Here is an 18,323-nt window from a genome sequence, read left to right on the forward strand (position 1 = left end):
ATATTCAAACAATGCAAAATCAAGAATAACTAATCTCAACCAGGTTTAAAGAATACTTTTGGAAGCCTTAAAAATTCGAACAAACACAGAAAAAGGATCAAGTAAAACAGTAATGATCAATACTCATTATGCACATGCTATCAATCTTTGACTATTATTCTGCAGAGAAGTTTTTAATATAAATGTTAAAATTAGCCATATAAAATATACATTAAATAGCTCATTCTTGAAAGTTGAGATTATAAGTTACAGTGCTTAATGATTATAAGCTACAGTGCTTAATCATCTTAAATAAGAAAAAACATAAAGCACCAGAGTAGTGTTAAATAAAGCTAATGTTCTAGGATAAAAATAACTGGTTTAAAGAAGCAGATAGCTAAATATCTAAGCAGTACTGGGGACTGGAAACTAACCTAAAATTCATATTAAGACATCCATGTCTCACATATAATATGTTTCAGAAAAGTAATAAGCAAAGGAGAAACAAATGAGGCTAGCCTTACCACTACTACTACAGACAAGTTATAACTGATCATTGAAGTTTCAATTTTTTTTCCCCACTTGCATCTTATTTTATAAATGAATATGTTTGTGACTTCATTTTCTATCTGCTCAAATGCATAAATCACTTTCTAATCAAACCTATTATAAAAGATCCATTTTTTTGGTTTACAGGAAAATTTATCTTCAAAAGTGAGTTATAAACTCAATTTGGAAAATAAGTATTAAAAAACAAGATTTTTAAATAAAAGTTATCTTACTTATATAACTAGAACTGAAATTTCTAGCTTTTAAAAGTGAATGATAACATGTTTTGGGCTCAGAAAAAAATCTAAATCATGATAAGCCTAATTAAATTGATTTTTCTGTATTTTGCTTACATATATGTAGGAAAGAGCCGTAGAAAATGTGACATATTTGCCATTTACTTGCCTGCTTGCCTACCAGAATAGCATATTATAGAAGGTGGTGAAGATGACAATGACAGAAATGACAAATAGAAAAGGAGTCAATGTAAATGCAGTGGACCACTCTGGTTTTGAAGAAGATAATGTTTTTTCATGAGTGGTTTTATAGAGTTATAAGTAATTAAAAATGTATTTGGACAGACTTAGAAACCTTAAACAACTGTATATAAGCATTATCACTCAGAGGTAGCATTTCAGTAAAACCTAATTGAAAAGATTTATTTTTTCCTCAACTTAAAAGCCACAATTTTAGATATTAACTTACTCCTCGGAAAACATCATTTTTTGTTAACAGAGGAAAAGAGCTCATTTCATATAATTCTCTAGTTATTAGTAAAATAGCTCAAATTTCCATTAGTTCTGTTTAATAGGCAGACTAAAATTATATTGGCCCATGTTTGCATTTTAGCCTGGAAAAGTCAGTGCTAACAACAAAATTAAAATTAATAAGAAAATCATAATTCTTAAAGAAAAATGCCTAGGTCTAATATTGATATTCCAATACTTACGGCTATCATAACATATGTTTCCTAGAGCTCTGCCCGTTTGAAGCAACACTTCCTGGTCTTTGCTGTTTAGCAGCTGCACCAGTGGTGAAATCAATCCAGCATCAACACATGGAATTCGCATGAATTCTAAAAATAAGAGACATATTTAATTAAAATTGTAAAGATTCACAACTTATATCAATCATCTCCCTTAATAATATAAATACCTATTATCAAAATGCTTAATGTGTTCTACTATTTGTGCCAGTTTGAAAGTTTTATGTATCCCAGGACAGCCGTGTTTTGTTCCTGATCCAGTCATGTAGGAGCAGCGATTTCTTTTAAACTTTTGATTAGGTTATGCCCACAGAGATGTGAAACACCCAATTGTGGGTGTGATCTTTTGATAAGAAGGAGATGTGACTCTACCCATTCCAGGTAGGTCTTGTTCAATTTAATAGAATCCTTTAAAAGAGGAAACATTTTGGAAAAAGTCAGAAATGACAGAAGTTTCAGAGCTGACACAGAGAGAGTCAACAGAAACTTCACAGGGAAGCTGACAGGCAGAAAACAGAGACATGGATGTTTAGAGATGACTGGAGCCCAGCAGATGTCACCATGAGATGTTAAGCCAGAACCTGGAGAGAGCCAAGGAAAGCCAAGAGATAAAAGTGAGTGCCCTGGAGGAGCAAAATAAGGAACCCCCACAGGAACAGAGGCTGAAAACATGGAGCCCAGGAGCAAGGGACAAGCAGATCCTAGCTACGTGACTTCTCAGCTGACAGAGGTGATCCTAACCCATCAGTCTTTCTTGAGTGAAGGAAATCTCTCGCTGGTGCCTTAATTTGGACACTTTCACTTCCTTAGAACTGTAAACTTGTAATCTATTAACTTCCCCTTTTTAAAAGCCATTCTGTTTCAGGTATATCTAGTTTTATAAAATAAATATACAAAAATGAGCAGGGACTTCTGGGAAAATGGAATAGGACAGACCGAGTTCACTGTCAGTCCAAGGAACAGCTAGAGAAGTGACAGAACCAGAACAGCAATTCCAGGTTATAAAATGACCTGAGAGGGCCTTCTACATCACACAGGGAGGAGTGCACAGACAGGGAGCTGGGAACTAGGAAGTAATCTGAGCTTTGTTCCATGAAGGAACCACACCAAAGCGTGCTGCACCCTGCCCCCCACATCGTGGCAAAGTGATGCCCCACATACCACAAACTCAAGCCCCACCCCCACTCACTCAAAGCATCCGGGCATCGGCCCTACCAACCTCATCTGCATGTACTCTCACCCTGCCCCCACAACTGGTTCACCTGTGCCTAGCCCCACACACCTCAGCTCCTCCCATCACCCGCTGCAGGAGCTCTCCCTCCCCCAGGCCCTGCCCCACCAGATTCACACACATGCAAACCCACATCCTGCCCACCCCAGCACACAGGAATTCGTACTCCTGGTCCTCAACCCCTGCACCCGGTCCTGGCCACCCCTGCCCCACGCACATAACACAAGCTCACCCTGACCCACCCCAGGCATAAGCACCCCAAACTCCCAACACACAGGGACTCACATGTGCATCTGAGCCACAGGACCCCCCCCCCCCAACCCACACCCTACCCTGTGCATGCGCATACCTGTGCCCCACCCACCCACATCTGCATGCCCATGCCAGGACCCTGCCTACCAAATGACATGCACAAATGCGCATCTACATCTCAGATTCCCTCTCCTATGACCAGCCCCTACGCAAGCAGGCACCCGCACCCTACCACACCCTGAGCAATGATTCCTGCACTCCATTCAGTCTGTGCACCCATCCATGCACAAGCACATAGCACCTCAATCCACCACCCACGACATTCTGCCTGTGTCTCCCATGCTGAGCAATTTTTCTCCATTCCAAGTCCTTCCTGTGCTTTACTCCACTCATATGGCCCCCGCACTACCCCCCACAATCCTGCACCCCATGTTCTTGGGCACCAGTGTAATGTCCCCAACCCACACCTATCCCTGTGATGCAACCCATCACTGCACTGATTTGACATGCTCCACTCCCATTCTGTAAACACAAAACCTTAGACTACTGAATGAAAACTTCCAAAGTAACCCTATCAAGATAATTACATGCCTTGAAGGCAATAGAAAATCACAAAGCATATGAAGATGCAGACAGGTATTGCCCAGCCTAACAATTAAATTAAAACACCAGAGGACACACAGACTTTTGAAAAACTATTAAAGATGTTCATATACTCTACTAAATAAGTCAATGGGTTGGCTAATGAAATAAGGAAGATCAAGAAGACAACAGAAGAGCATAAAGAGCAATCTGAAAGAACAAATAGGAGAATAGCAGATATCACAGAGATAAAAGATGCTGTAGACTAAATAAAAATGTACTAGAGACAACACAACAGCAGATTTGAAGAGGCAGAAGAAAGAATACACAAACTAAAGGACAGACAATTGACTTCGAACATACAAAAGAACAAATGGCAAAAAAGATGAAAAAATGTCAACTGGATCTCAGGGAAATGATGGACAAAATGAAGCAAACAAATATAGGAATCATCAGTGTCCCAAAAGGAGAAGAGAACACTAAAGGGCTAGGGATATTAGTTGTGGAAACAATGGGACGAAACTTCTAAACCCTTATAAAGACATAAATATGCAAATCAAAGACGCCCAATGAACCCCAAACAGAATAAATTCAAACAGGCCTACTCCAAAACACACACTAATCAGTCTGTCAAATGCTGAAGAGAAGCAAAAAATCCTGAAGTTAGGAAGAGAAAAATGATCTAGTACATTAAGGGAAAACCACATAAGACTGAGTTCAGACTACTCAACAGGCACTATGGAGGCAAGAAGGCAGTGGTATGATATATTTAAGATCCTGCAAGAGAAAGACTTCCAGTCAAGAATTCTGTATCCATCCAAATCGTCCTTCAAAATGTGACAGAGAGATTAAAATTTTCACAAACAAATGCTGAGAGAATTTGTCAACAAGAGACCAGCCCTACAAGAAATACTAAAGGGAGTTTTGTCAGCTGGGGAAAAAAAACACAGGAGAGGGAGTCTGGAGGAGGGCAGAGAATTGAAGAATACCAGTAAGGGTACTGTAACTTAAAGGATAAAAAGAGAAAGAAAGAAAAGAATATTTAGAGAACTGACAAATAAAATCCAAAGGATAAGATGGTAGATTCAAGAAATGTCCTTATAGTATAACTTTGAATGTTGAGTGAGTAAACTCACCAATTCAATGATACAGATTGGCAGAACAGATTAAGATCTATGATCCACCCATATTCTCCTTACAAGAGGCTCATCTTAGACCCAAGGACACAAATAGATTTAGTGAAAGGACAGAAAAAGATGTTCCTCAAAACCTGTAACCAAAAGAAAGCAGGAGTAGCTATACAAATATTAGACAAAACAGACTTTAAATGTAAAGACATTGTAAGAAACAAAGAAGGACACTACATATTATTAAAAGGGACAGTTCACCAAGAAGAAATAATCATAAATGTTCATGCTCCCAATCAAGAAGCTCCAAAACACATGGGGCAAAAATTGGCAAAACTGAAGGTTTTCAACAATATTAGTACAGAGATGTTCAACAATAATAGTAGGAGACTTCAGTATACTACTCTCTTCTACAGACAGAAAAACCAGACAGAGAATCAACAAGGAAACAGAGAACTTAAACAATTTGATAGATGAATTAGCCCTAAGAGACATATTAACAAATCGAAAGGGAAAAAAATCACAGGTTCATCTCACTGACACTAAAAAAGCATTACGCACCAAAACACAAGAAAACATATTCTTCTCTAGTGCTCACTGAACATTCTCCAGGATAGATCATATGCTGGGGCACAAAACAGGTCTTCATAACTTTAAAAAGACTGAAATCATTCAAAGCAACTTTTCTGATCACAATGGAATGAAGCTATATATAAATAACCACCAAAGATCCAGAATTTTCACAGATATATGGAGATTAAACAACACATCTTAAATAACCAGTGGGTCAAAGAAGAAATTGCTAGAGAAATCAGTAACCATCTGAAGACAAATAAAAATGAGAATACGGCATAACAGAACTTGTAGGAAGGAGCAAAGACAGTGCTGAGAGGGAAATGTATTGCCCTAAAGGTCTATACTGAAAAAGAAGAAGGAGAAAAAATTGAGAACTTAGTTGCTTACCTTGAGGAATGAGAGAATAGTAAAGCAAACAGAAGAAGAGAAATAACAAAGATTAAAGAGGAAATAAATGAATTGGAGAACAAAAGAACAGAAAGAATCAATGAAACCAAAAGTTGGTTATTTGAGAAAGTGAATAAAACCAATAGACCCCTAGCAAGGCCGACAAAGAAAAAAAAGAGGATACAAATAAACAAAATGAGAAATGAGAGGCGGGTTGTTACCACGGACTGTGAAGAAATAAAAAAGTATCATAAGAGGATATGATGAGCAACTATACACCAACAAACTAGACAATTTAGATGAAATAGACAAATTTCTAGAAACACATGAACAAGCTACACTGCATTGAGAAGCAACAGATCTCAACAAACGAATTACAAGTAAAGAGATTCAATCCCATCATCAAAACTTTTCTGACAAAGAAAAGCACAGAGCTGATGGCTTCCCAGGGGAATTTTATCAAACATTCCAAAAAGAACTAATGCCAATTCTGCTCAAACTTTTCCACATACTGAGGAAAAATGAACATTACCTAAGTCGTTTATGAAGCTAACATCACTCTAATAGCAAAACTAAGTAAACATACTGTAAGAAAGGGAAACTACAGGTCCATCTCCCTAAAGAATACAGATGCAAAAATCCTCAACAAAATACAAGCAAACTAAATCCAACGACACATTAAAAAAAAGTATACAAAACGATCAGGTGGAGTTGATACCAGGAATGCAACAGTGGTTCAACACAAGAAAATCAATTAATGTAATACAGCATACTAACAAATTGAAAGGGAAAAATCACATGTTCATCTCAATTGACACTAAAAAAGCACTTAAAATTTAACACCCTCTTCTTATACAACACTTCAAAAGATAGGAATTAAAGGTAACTTCCTCAATATGATAAAGGACATGTATGAAAAACCCACAGCCAGCATCATATTCAATAGTGAGAGACTGAAAGCCTTCTCCCTAAGGTTACCCTCTGTCACCCCTATTATTCAACACTGACCTAGAAATTCTACCTAGAGCAATCAGGCAGGAAAAAGAAATAAGAGGCATCCAAATTGGAAAGGAAGAAGTAAAACTTTCATTATTTGCAGATGACATGATACTGTATTTGGAAAATTCTGAGAAACCTATGACAAAGCTACCTGAGCTAATAAATAAATCCAGCAAGGTGGCAGGATATAAGATTAATGGGCAAAAATCAATAATATTTCTATACATAAGCAAGGCCCTAACTCAGGAGTCTGAATTGACTAAAAGAATCAAGCATCTAGGAATGAACTTAACTAGGGATGTAAAGCACCTACACACAGAAAACTACGTAACATTGCTAAAAGAAATTTAAAAAGATCATAAATAGATGGAAAGACATTCCCTGCTCATGGATAGGAAGGTTAAACACAGTTAAGATGTCAATTCTACCCAAGTTGATCTACAGATTCCAACAGCCTACTTCGGAGATTTTGAAAAGCTACTTACCAAATTAATTTAGAAAGGAAGAGACTCCAAATAGTTAAAAATATCCTAAAAAAAAAAAGAACAAAGTGAGAAGAATAACATTTCCTGATTTCCAAGTTTATTATAAAGCTACAGTGGTCAAAACAGCATGGTCCTGGCACAAAGACTGAAGTACTGAGGAATGTAATTGAATCAAGAGTGCAGAAATAGACCATGAAATCTATGGTCAACTGATCTTCGACAAGGCCCTCAAATCCAATGAACTGGGACAAAGGAGTCTTTTCAATAATTGGGGATGGGAGAATTAGTTATCAATAGCCAAAAGAATAGAAGAGGACCCTCACTTTACACCCTATACAAAAATTAATTCTAAGCGGATCAAACACCTAAAATAAGAACCAGTACCATAAAACTCCTAGAAGAAGATGTAGGAAACATCATCAAGACCTAGCAATAGTAAATAGCTTCCTAAACTTTACACCCAAACCACAAGCAATGAAAGAAACAATAGATAAATGGGAACTCCTCAAAATCAAATACTGTTGCGCTGCAAAGAATGTCAAAAAGGTGACGAGGCAGCCAACTCAATGGGACTAAGTATTTGGAAATCACATATCAGATAAACGTCTGATACCCTGTATACATAAAGAAATCATACAACTCAACAACAAAAGAGCAAACAACCCAATTATAAGGCAAAAGGTATAAACAGGCATTTTTCTGAAGAGCAAATACAGATGGCTAAAAAGCACATGAAGAGATGCTCATTTTCATTTGTTATACAGGAAAGGCAGATCAAGACTACAATGAGATACCACCTCACACCATAAGAATGGCTGCCAGTAAACAAACAGGAAACTACAAATGTTGGAGAGGATATGGAGAAATTGATACAGTTATGCACCAGTGGTGGATGTATAATGGTACAGCTGCTATGGAAGACAGTCTGGCAATTCCTCAGAAAACTAAATATCGAGTTACCCTATGACTCAGCAATAGCACTACTCGGTATATACCCAGGAGAGCTGAAAGCAGTGACACAAACAGACATCTGCACACTGAGGTACATAGCAGTATTATTCACAATATACCAAAAGAGGGAAACAATACAAGTGCCCATCCACAGATGTGTGGGTTAACAAAATGTGGTTTGTGTGTGTGTGTGTGTGTGTAATGGAATATTATGCGGCAGTAAGAATAAATTATGTCCTGAAGCACATGACAAGATGCATGAACCTTGAGGACACAATGCTGAGTGAAATAAGCCAGACACAAAAGGATAGATACTGTATGATTTAACTTTTATGACTATGGTAAAGGTAAAGTCAGAGGCTCATAATACAGAATATAGCGGACCTAGAGATACACGGAAGCTAGAGATGGGTGAACAGGTTAGTTAATAAGGTTGAAATTAAATGTAAGAGAATGGACAGAAGTGAAGGCAGTTCATTAGTGGCGCCATAAGTAGCACTGCCATATTGAAGGTGAACATGAAAGGGGTTGCATTAGACCCATGTGTCCCACTGGCTAACACTACCAATATAAATAAGTTCTTACATGAACTATTCCAAAGGTATGAATCTTTTACAAAGAGGGGTATAGGGGGAAAACTCTATTGCATGCTATGGGCTATATTTAACAGGAAAACATCAATAGTACCTCATTAATACCAGGGGTAAATAATGGAGGGGGGGAGGATAAGAGTTAGGGGAAGTCTGGATTTTCTATGTACATTAATCAGTTATTTTTCTCTTGGGAGCAATGAAATTGCCTAAAATTGAGAGTGCTGATGGACTGTTGACTGTGGACATTATACCTGATGCCCAATGGATGGATGTGGCTGAAGGATACCCTGACTGAGAAACAGAATAGTGAATGGTGATGTATACATATAATACAATGTTGTGCTGCTACAGAAAGGACGAAATTGTAAGGCAGGCAACATTATGAGTGAACATGTAGGGCATTTCATGATGTCCCAGAATAATAAGTCAGAAACAAAAGAGCAAATACTGTATGGTCACCTTTAGAAAATACTTATAAGAAAACTGGGGCCTAGATTGTATGCTCTCATAGCAGTCAAATTGAGTTCAAAACAGTAATTGTTATTTCTAGATTTTGAGAGGCTATGCTATATATGCATAGCCTGGTATTTCCCTGGAACTTTTGGGACCCGTGTGACACCTAAGACTCAGAGTGGGAATTCTGCAGTTCTGAAGGTCATCACTGCCACATATAACAACTGTTAAAGAAATTGAAAGAGATCAGGTTTCAATTAGAGGTAAGAACAAAGCTGATCAGGTCAGGATTAAAGTAATTCAGAATTCAGGGGTAAGACATTGTCTATACTTTAGAACTTCACCTACTCCATGAGATCAAATGAAGAAAGGTTTATTTGTGCAAAACATAAGTTTTTGGGGTAGTATATAATCTAACTCAACCTGTCTGGACAGATCATTTAAACAATCCAAACACAGGGAGCCCAGGATGGGAATGAGGGCCTGTAATCCTGCATAGCTTAATGTAATGTGCAGATACATTCCATAATTTATTAAGCAGATAAACAAAAAATACTGGCAGGCCAGTGCGACAGTGGCTCAGTGGCAGAATTCTCACCTGCCATGCCAGAGACCCGGGTTCATTTCCTGATGCTCTACCCATGCACAAAAAAAAAAAAAAAGTACCGGCAAAGTCCGTTGAGTGATGGGAGAAAAAACATGAAACTATTAAACTTAACCACCAGGGAAACCACTGAAATTGTGTCAAACATCAGAGACTCCAATGTCAATAGGTCAAGCCCTTGATCTTGAGGCTTGCTCTTGTGAAACTTATTTATGTAGAAGAACAGCTTAACCTACCTATATCATGCCTAACAGTTACTTCTAGAAGACCTCTTTTGTTGCTCAGATGTGGCCTCTCTCTAAGCTGAACTCTGCAAGTGAAATCATTCCTCTCCCCACTATTGGACATGACATCCAGGGGTTAAAGTCTCCCTGGCAATATGACTCCCAGGGATGAGCCTGGCCCTGGCACCACAGGACTGACAATGTCATCCAAACCAAAATGGGAAAAGAAGCATAACAAATAAGGTACTGGTTGCTGATAGAGTTCAAATAGAATTGAGAGGCTATGCTGGAGGATACTCTTATGCAAGTTTCAGCTCGACATTACTACCTATCATAGTTTGCCAAACTTCAACCAAAACCATTCCTGCCAACTCTAAAGAACACCTAGGGCTTTCCCTGAGAGTCTACAGAGGTTCCATGCTGCTGGGATAGCTTCAGCCAGGCAGACACTCAGCGAGCTGATAGTCGCCGGGCAGCCTCGCGGCCAGAACCCTGGGTGAGGGGGAGGCGAGCTCGCTGGGTGTAAACCTGAGTAAGTGGGCCTAGCCATCTCGGCTAGGGGACTAAAGGACTTGAGCCGGAGGCCAATTAATCAGCACAAAGCTTTTTATTGTTACACGGTATAAGCTATAAGTACTGAGGGAGCTCAAGTGCGCAGAAGACCCCGAGGCTCCAGGGAGCTCGGGTTATATACAGTTGCACAGGGGGAGAAGTAGGGGAGGGGGTAGAGGGTTTAGGGAACCAATCACACAAGCTATAAGACAGTTGCTAGGCTTAGGGCTGAAGTTCAGTATAGAAATATAGTTGAACCTAGCAGGAGATAGGTATAGAGAAGTTAAGCAATTAACAGGAAGGCTAGCGGTAGTGTGGTGAGCTACGGAAATGGGCGGTCTACGACAAGAGGGGGAAGGGGGAACAGTGAGCTAGGTGACAGGCTTGAGAGACAGGGAGAGAATATAGAAATGATTAGAAATTTTTTAAGTATGGCTAGGCTCCAATCCCTGAGAAATATGCCACACCATGCACTATAATTACTCCCCAGAAACCTATATCCTCCAGATGGTTTCCTAGGCCAGATTAGTCCTGAAACACAGAGGGGCCAATTTCTCCAGATCTTCAACTACCCCCCATCCCCTATTATCAACAGCCCCTTCCAAAATGAAAAGTTAGAATAGGCATAGCCCAAATAACCCTAAAGATTGGGAGAAATATTGATATTTCCTTTAGTCTCCAGTATCTTGGAGCAACTAAATTGTGTAAGTGTAACCCACACCAAACTCTGAAATCTGTTCTACAACTAATTGTTGCAGTGTGCTTTGAAATGTATTACTTTGTTTATATACATGTTATTTTTCACAATAAAAAAAAAAAGAGTAGGCCATGTTTTCCTTTGCAGACAGTCTCTGCCATGAGTTAAAAAGATATTTAACTAACTTTCATTATACCTGATTTACCACTTTCTTCTTATAACTGGATATGCTTTGAAAGCATATGTGATGATTAAAACCTGACAATATTTTTCCTATGAGCCTGATAATTAAAGTACTATGGTTAAAAACTAAGCTAAATGGCCTAAGTCTTTTCATTATATGTTCTCTAAAATGTAAAAATACCAATTTATAAAAAACGTTTCCCTGAAATATTTTTTTTTTGAATGCTGTATGGCAGGGGTCACATTTCATTCTTTTTTCCATGGGGGAATCCATTATTGCAGCACCATTTGTTGAATTTTTGTTTGTTTTGTTTGTTTGCTTGCTTGCTTGTTTTGGGGAAGTGCATGAGCCAGGAATCAAACTCACATCTCCCGCATGGCAGGTCAGAATTCTACCACTGAACTACCCTTGCACACTCTCTCCCTGAAGCATTTTTAAAACTAGGTCCTTTTCAATTGTTAAGACTTGGCAGAATGATATCTTCCTTATTTTAATCCTTACCCTTTATTAAAATCCATTTTATGATAGTTCACTGTTATATTATTGCACCCATGTATTCCTAGGTCTACACAAGCACCAAAGGTTAAACTTCCTTATACAAACCCAGTTTTTTCCTTAGCTTTATGATACCATTCTCTATTTATCGGCTCCCAATACCACCATAGTCATGATTAGAAATAAACTTTTTTACAGTGTCTCATGATGGGCCACTGAAAAAATATATAAGTATAGTGATCTCTAATTGACAAAAGTTCTCCAATAATCAGCATTAGAATAATCATTTTGGACCTCACAACTTGCCATAAGGATATTTTGGTTAGTAAAATTACTGAACAAAGAGTCAATTCCTCAACATATAAATGGACTTTCTAAAAAAAATCACTATTTCACTCCCATTTTCAAGTGAGTACACTCTTTAATTTTCCATATGCACTATCATAAGAAATCCTCCCTCTTTTTCCTCATTTCTAACTTCCTAAAGCATGTCATATCGGACTGTTATGATGTGAGCTATTACACCTGAACCAACTTTTTCTATCCATTTAAGACAGCTGTAAATCACATATGTTTTCCTCTTTATTTAAAGGATTTCATTCCAATCATGTCTCTTTCATACTTATCACAATTTAAAATTCTAAAAATGAGAGTACTTCCCACATCTAAGGATAACCTTTAGTGTTACCTTTGGGAGTTTATTAAGTCAGAGTATGAGATATCCTACCATCTTCTGGGAAAATGTATTATGCTATAAACTTCCATGAATTCAATGACCATCAACAGGAGAAGACACTTCAATCTACTTCTGTACCTCTTAAATTAATGGTTACTTTTGAATCTTTCATAAATTTCAAATGTAAAATGAACATGCAACCAACTCAAATTAATCAAAGACAGAGATGTTCATTACTCTTTTTATTTCTCCCTATGTTTCATTTCCAACAGTGGGATCAGTTCAACAACTACTAAAACAAGAAATCTAGGAAGAGTTTCTTTATACTCTGTTTCATAAATGAAACCTGTTGTTTTATCTTACTGCTTTTAAATTTTGTTGTTGCTACTTTTTATATGATGGCAATATTGATCAATAACTATTTCTCTTTGCCCTTATTTTCTAATTGACTATATCATATCAATATTATCCCTGAAAATTTTTACTCTATAACCAACAGCTTCAGGTATACCTGAAGTAACGGAGGGTAAATAATTATGAAAATTATGGAATCAAATAAAACTGTTCTGAAACATTCTTTGTTCAAAAGCATATAAAGATAAAACAAGGCTAGTATATTCCTCAGCTTTTAGTCAATGCAAAGGCAACCCTGCCAGTCCTTGGAGAAAGATCTTCTATAGTCTTCTGTTTTTCATCCAACTTACTATTGAACTGAGGAGTGGCAGCCCTGCTAAGCTAATTTTAAAAACATGAAGTTATGTTTCTGGATAGATATATGTGAGAAAACATACCAGGAATTCATCAGAAATGCTTAAGATGTTATATATATTAGAGGGGTTCAGATTGGCTGCAATGGCAAACCTTGTTTAAAGGATTTCCTACTGCATACCTCTCAACCATCACACTACATGAGTCTTCCATCTGGTTACAGGGGTCAGGACTCTGATCCAAGTTCAACCTATACAGACTGGCCAATAACCAGATAGCTGAGTCAGTTTTAAAGGATTATATACCCTAGAAAAGCCATGTTTTAATCCTGATCCAACATGTGGAGGCAGCCGTTTCTTTCAATCCCTATTCACTTCCATGGAGATTATCCCCATGGAGATGTGACACACCCCATCATGGGTATTAACCTTTGATTAAAGGGAGATGTGACTCCATCCATTCCAGGTGGGTCTTGATTAGTTTACTAGAATCCTTTAAAAGAGGAAACATTTTGGAAAAAGCTTGAGAGCCACAAGAGCCATGAGAGTCCACACAGTCAGAGATCGTTGGAGATGAAGGTAGAGCCACGAGAGTCCACACAGCCAGAGATCATTGGAGATGAAGGAGGGAAATATTCCTGGGGGAATTTCATGAAAGAAGAAGCCTAGAGCGAAAGCTAGCACATGTCACCATGTTTGCCATGTGCCTTTCCAGTTGAGAAAGAAACCCCAAGCGTCATCAGCCTTCGAGAACCAAGGTATCTTCCCCTGGATGCCTTAAATTGGACATTCCTATAGCCTATAGTCTATAAATTAGACATTTCTTTTATTTGGAGACTTTCATGGCCTTTGAAGTCTTTCCCCTTTTAAAAGCCATTCTATATTTGGTATATCACATTCTGGTAGGCTGGAAATTAGAACAGTAGTAAAATCTGAAAGATCAACTTTATAGGGTAATAGCGATGAATGAACAAAATCAGATTCTTTCTCTTAGGAGTCTGAACTCCAGACAGAGAAATAAAAAGTGTTTCCTTTGTTTTTTTGGGGGGAGGGGTGGAGTGGGGTGGGATGTGGGGGAGGCTGAAAACAAGATATAGAAAAACAATGAGTAGAAATCAGTCAGCAGAAAGCATTAGGCAATAGAAGGCAGAAACCATTAAATATTTGTGATTTTGTTGTCTATATACAACAAAATTCCTTTCGTGTTTTCCACAATGTGTAGATGTCAGTACAGAAATTCAATATAGAGATTTTGAGGAATAGCCTCTGCTCTATCTCAATATCAATTCAAATTTAGTATTAAAAACTTGATTTCTTCCTAACAGTAATATTTTAACCTCTGAATAAGAAAATAGTCACTTAAATGCATGTTGACTGAATATTCCCACTTCTTTCAAATCCAAAGTGCTAATTAATCCCTTACTGTTTTGCTTTTTTTCAAACTACAGGCTGTGATGAAAACCATGAAACAAAATTATTTTTATATAAACTGCAATTTACAAAAGTCACCTTTTTGCTTATCTAATTACCGAACTTTTTAAAAGGCAGATATGAGTATTTTTTCCTATTTTCAGTTATCTGAAGAAACAAAATCTATTTTCATATTCTTTTAATCCAAAATTTACGAGCCAAATAAAAACACTGAGGCTAGAGTCTACTGCTGGACTAAATAAATAACAGCCTATATTCAAATTCCGAATTTTCTTTGATATCTTCCTTATATTACCTCTTGGCTTCTTGTATTTTTCTTTAGAAGAACAAGAAAACTGAGGTGTGGACATAAAGGAATTAGTAACTTTTATAGATGGGTAGACTTTATTTTTCATTCAGATTTTTACCTGTGTTGTTCATTTGTAAAAATACTACAAGGAAAAATGATTTAGGTACCGTAGGTCCATAGCATGCTTACAAAATGATTGAGGTTAAACATCCTATACAGAAGTGCCAAGGAATACTTTAAAATACCTACAAGCATGGTGTAGTATTATGATATGAATTTCATTCAAAGACTTTTCTATCTAGGGCATACACATTTAAACTAAAATAAACATGTACTAGTTATGGAGTAGAAAGGAAGAATTAAAATAAATTTAAAAGACAAAAACAGGAGACTTTCCTTCTTCTGGTGGTGGTCTTCCTCCCTCCCTGGACTACTCCAGGAGTATACTTTCACTCTTCTGCTGTTAAAGCTATATAGGTGGAAGAGTATGATAAATATTATTGCAATCTGAAACAGTAGAGAAAGAAAACGTTTGTAATCTACACACTGTTTATTCAAATTACTGATTCCATACCACTTTAGACTGAGACTTGGTTCTCAGACTTCAGGAATCAGAATCACTGAGAGAGGAACATGGGAAGATGGATGTGTAGAAAGCTCAAGAAACCAGTCCCTTCACCAAGACAACTATTAAACAAGCAGGAACTGTCTAAATCAACTATTTCAAAACTCCAAAGCCCAGCAGAACACTGTATAGCATGCAAGAAAGAATGGGAGGAAGAAGGTGGTAACTTACAGTAAATATCAGTAAACTGCTCTCTTTGTAGGCAGTTATTAATGCCCACACCCCACACTCACAAAGCAAGGAGCACTGGAGTCCAGTTCCGGCATAGTTTACTGGTGCCTGAAAGGGACATAAAAGTCCACTTTCCCAGACATGGAGTGGGCAAGAACTGACCGTGGCATTTGATGATCCACTTTGGATAGCTGGGGGCCGGGCTATGAGGGCAGCCATTGTTCCAATGCACTGTGGACAGAGCCAAGAGAAGAAACTCAAAGACAGTAGGTGCCGTCAGAGCTGTGAAGGATAGTTGGTAGGCTGCACTTGCTGGGCAGATCAAGAAAGCACAGTTTTGGGAGCTATGGAAGCTCTTAGTGCCATTCTTGGCACTTCCGTAAGACCATCACAGGGCAGTTTAGAGCTAGCCAAGGATCCTTTGTGGATTCCTGGCTTTGTTCCTCCATTTGAGAAAGACAGATCTGGGAAACTCTTTCTGGGTGACTTTCCCCAACCCTACCCCCGAAATTTGCCCTCTAGGCAAAATAGTATAAGAAGGAAATGAAGCAGATGGCCTGGAATAAAGATTTACCTGCTTTAAGTCCCTAAGTAGAATAACCTGAGGAGGTAGGTCTATTCACTGAGAAGTAGAGGGAACATATACAAACAGGGAAAGTCCTAAGGTCACTAGGAAGCATAAACCCATGAAAAGATACAGGTCCAGAAAAGACAGGGAAGACCCTGACCTTTATGACTGCCTTTGGAGGATCTTCATGATAGGAGAGCAGACACTCAAGAAATCTCTGTCACATCACCAGCATGTTACAAATTCAAAAAAACTACAGACATCTCAGGGTATAAATCTCAGAGTTAACATTTTAAAATATTAAAATGCAGAGTATTCAATAAAAGAGTAAAAGGCAAACAGCAACAGGAAATAAGTACCCTAACAGAGGAAGAAGAAAAAACCCAACTGAAGATATAACAAAGAAATGTTTAATAATGATGTTCAATATGCTCACTATGCCCCTTCATATACTGATAAAACCGTCAAATGCAAGGGAAAAGTGGAAAGTTCTAAAAGCTGCAATAAAAAAGCAATGTATTGTGTATGAGGGAGTCTCAAATAGATTAAATACCAATTTCACCAGAAATCATGGACCCACCAAGACAGTGGCTGAAATTCTTGACATGCTGGAAGAAAACAACAGCCAACCAAAAAAAGTTATATCTTGGGAGAATTCCCTTCTAAAATAAGGGAGAGGTGAAGACATCCCCAGTTAAAACAAAAGCTGAGGAAGTTCATCACCACTAGACCCATCCTATAAGAAGTAAAGGAAGTTCTTCACATTGAAAGGAAAGGACACTAAACAGTGGCTCAAAACAGCTTAAATAAACAAAGACATCTGGCAAAGTTTACCATTTTGGTAATTATAACTGCGAGTGCTATCACATTATAATTTTTTTTAGTATGTAAATCTATTTGCTACTTTCTACAAGTAAAAAATGCAAATGAAAAAAAGGAATAATAATTCTAAGGTTTGTTACCTAGAAAGTACAAAGGTATAATTTATAACAAGTACAAAAAAAGGTAGGGGGATGAAAGGGTATAGAAACACCGTATGTGATATCCAGGGATTCCTGTCCAAGATGGTGGCTTAGTGAGGTGTGGAACTTAGTTTATCCTTCAGAGCAGCTAGAAAATAGTCAAGAACAGTACAGAACAACTGCTGGGGCCATATCAGTGACGAGACACACAGCATACACCAATCTGGACAAGGTGGACCAGCTGTGATCCCACCCAAAATCGTTAGTCCACAAAGCTGCAGAGGCTGGTGTCCCTCCCCCACAGGCTGCTTCCCAGAGGGGAAGGGAAAGAGACTTTACTAACAGCAAGGGGCTGAGCTCAACCAAGTGCCAATTATGGAATTAACTAACAAATTCTGACTACTAAAAATAGGTGCCTAGCTCAGATAAACCTCAAATAAAAGCAAAAGTTACCAGTTTTTGCTCCAGTGCAGAGGGGGCAGGGCTGACTTAAAAAAAAAAAAAAAGGCTTTTTGAATTGACAGCACAAAATACTTGAAAAGGTGGGGCCCAGTTCAGGTGGAATCACTCCATCAAGGAATTCACACCTCAGGGACTGGAAAACTGAAGGCTTAAAGCCAGCATACAACCTCTCCTATGTCCCAACAACGCCCCCAGCAGGAGAGGCTGCTGAAGTTAAAGGTACCACATCACTTTATTCTGTTGGGACTCACAGGGAGATGAGCGCCACATCCTGGGCAGGATAGGAAAAACACAGACTCTAGAAGCTCCACAGGAAAGTCTGTCAACCTGCTGGGTCTCACCCAGAGGAAATACTGATGCAGGTGAGTCTTTCCTCCTAATAGAAGGTCAGTCTGGTCTGGGAATATCTGACTGGCATCCATAATACCTAAGTAGAAGCTCCTAAGAAAAAATAAAAGGTACCACACAGGCAGGGCAAGAAAGAAGAAAACAAGAACTGAAAAATTCTGAATCATTAAACAAAACCT

General features: G+C 38.2%; 1 protein-coding gene across 7 annotated transcripts in view; it reads right to left on the reverse strand.

Moving 5' to 3' along the window:
- The window catches only part of RAP1GDS1 (Rap1 GTPase-GDP dissociation stimulator 1), a 275,737-nt gene that overhangs the window by 169,662 nt on the left and 87,752 nt on the right, over nucleotides 1-18,323 (reverse strand). For all 7 annotated transcript variants that reach the window (XM_077142767.1, XM_077142766.1, XM_077142770.1 and 4 more), the window contains one exon: nucleotides 1,478-1,603. In XM_077142767.1, coding sequence (XP_076998882.1) covers nucleotides 1,478-1,603 — 126 coding nt within the window. The remainder of the gene's footprint in view (nucleotides 1-1,477; nucleotides 1,604-18,323) is intronic.

The sequence above is a fragment of the Tamandua tetradactyla genome, chromosome 24 (assembly GCF_023851605.1).
Source record: "Tamandua tetradactyla isolate mTamTet1 chromosome 24, mTamTet1.pri, whole genome shotgun sequence".
NCBI lineage: Eukaryota > Metazoa > Chordata > Mammalia > Pilosa > Myrmecophagidae > Tamandua > Tamandua tetradactyla.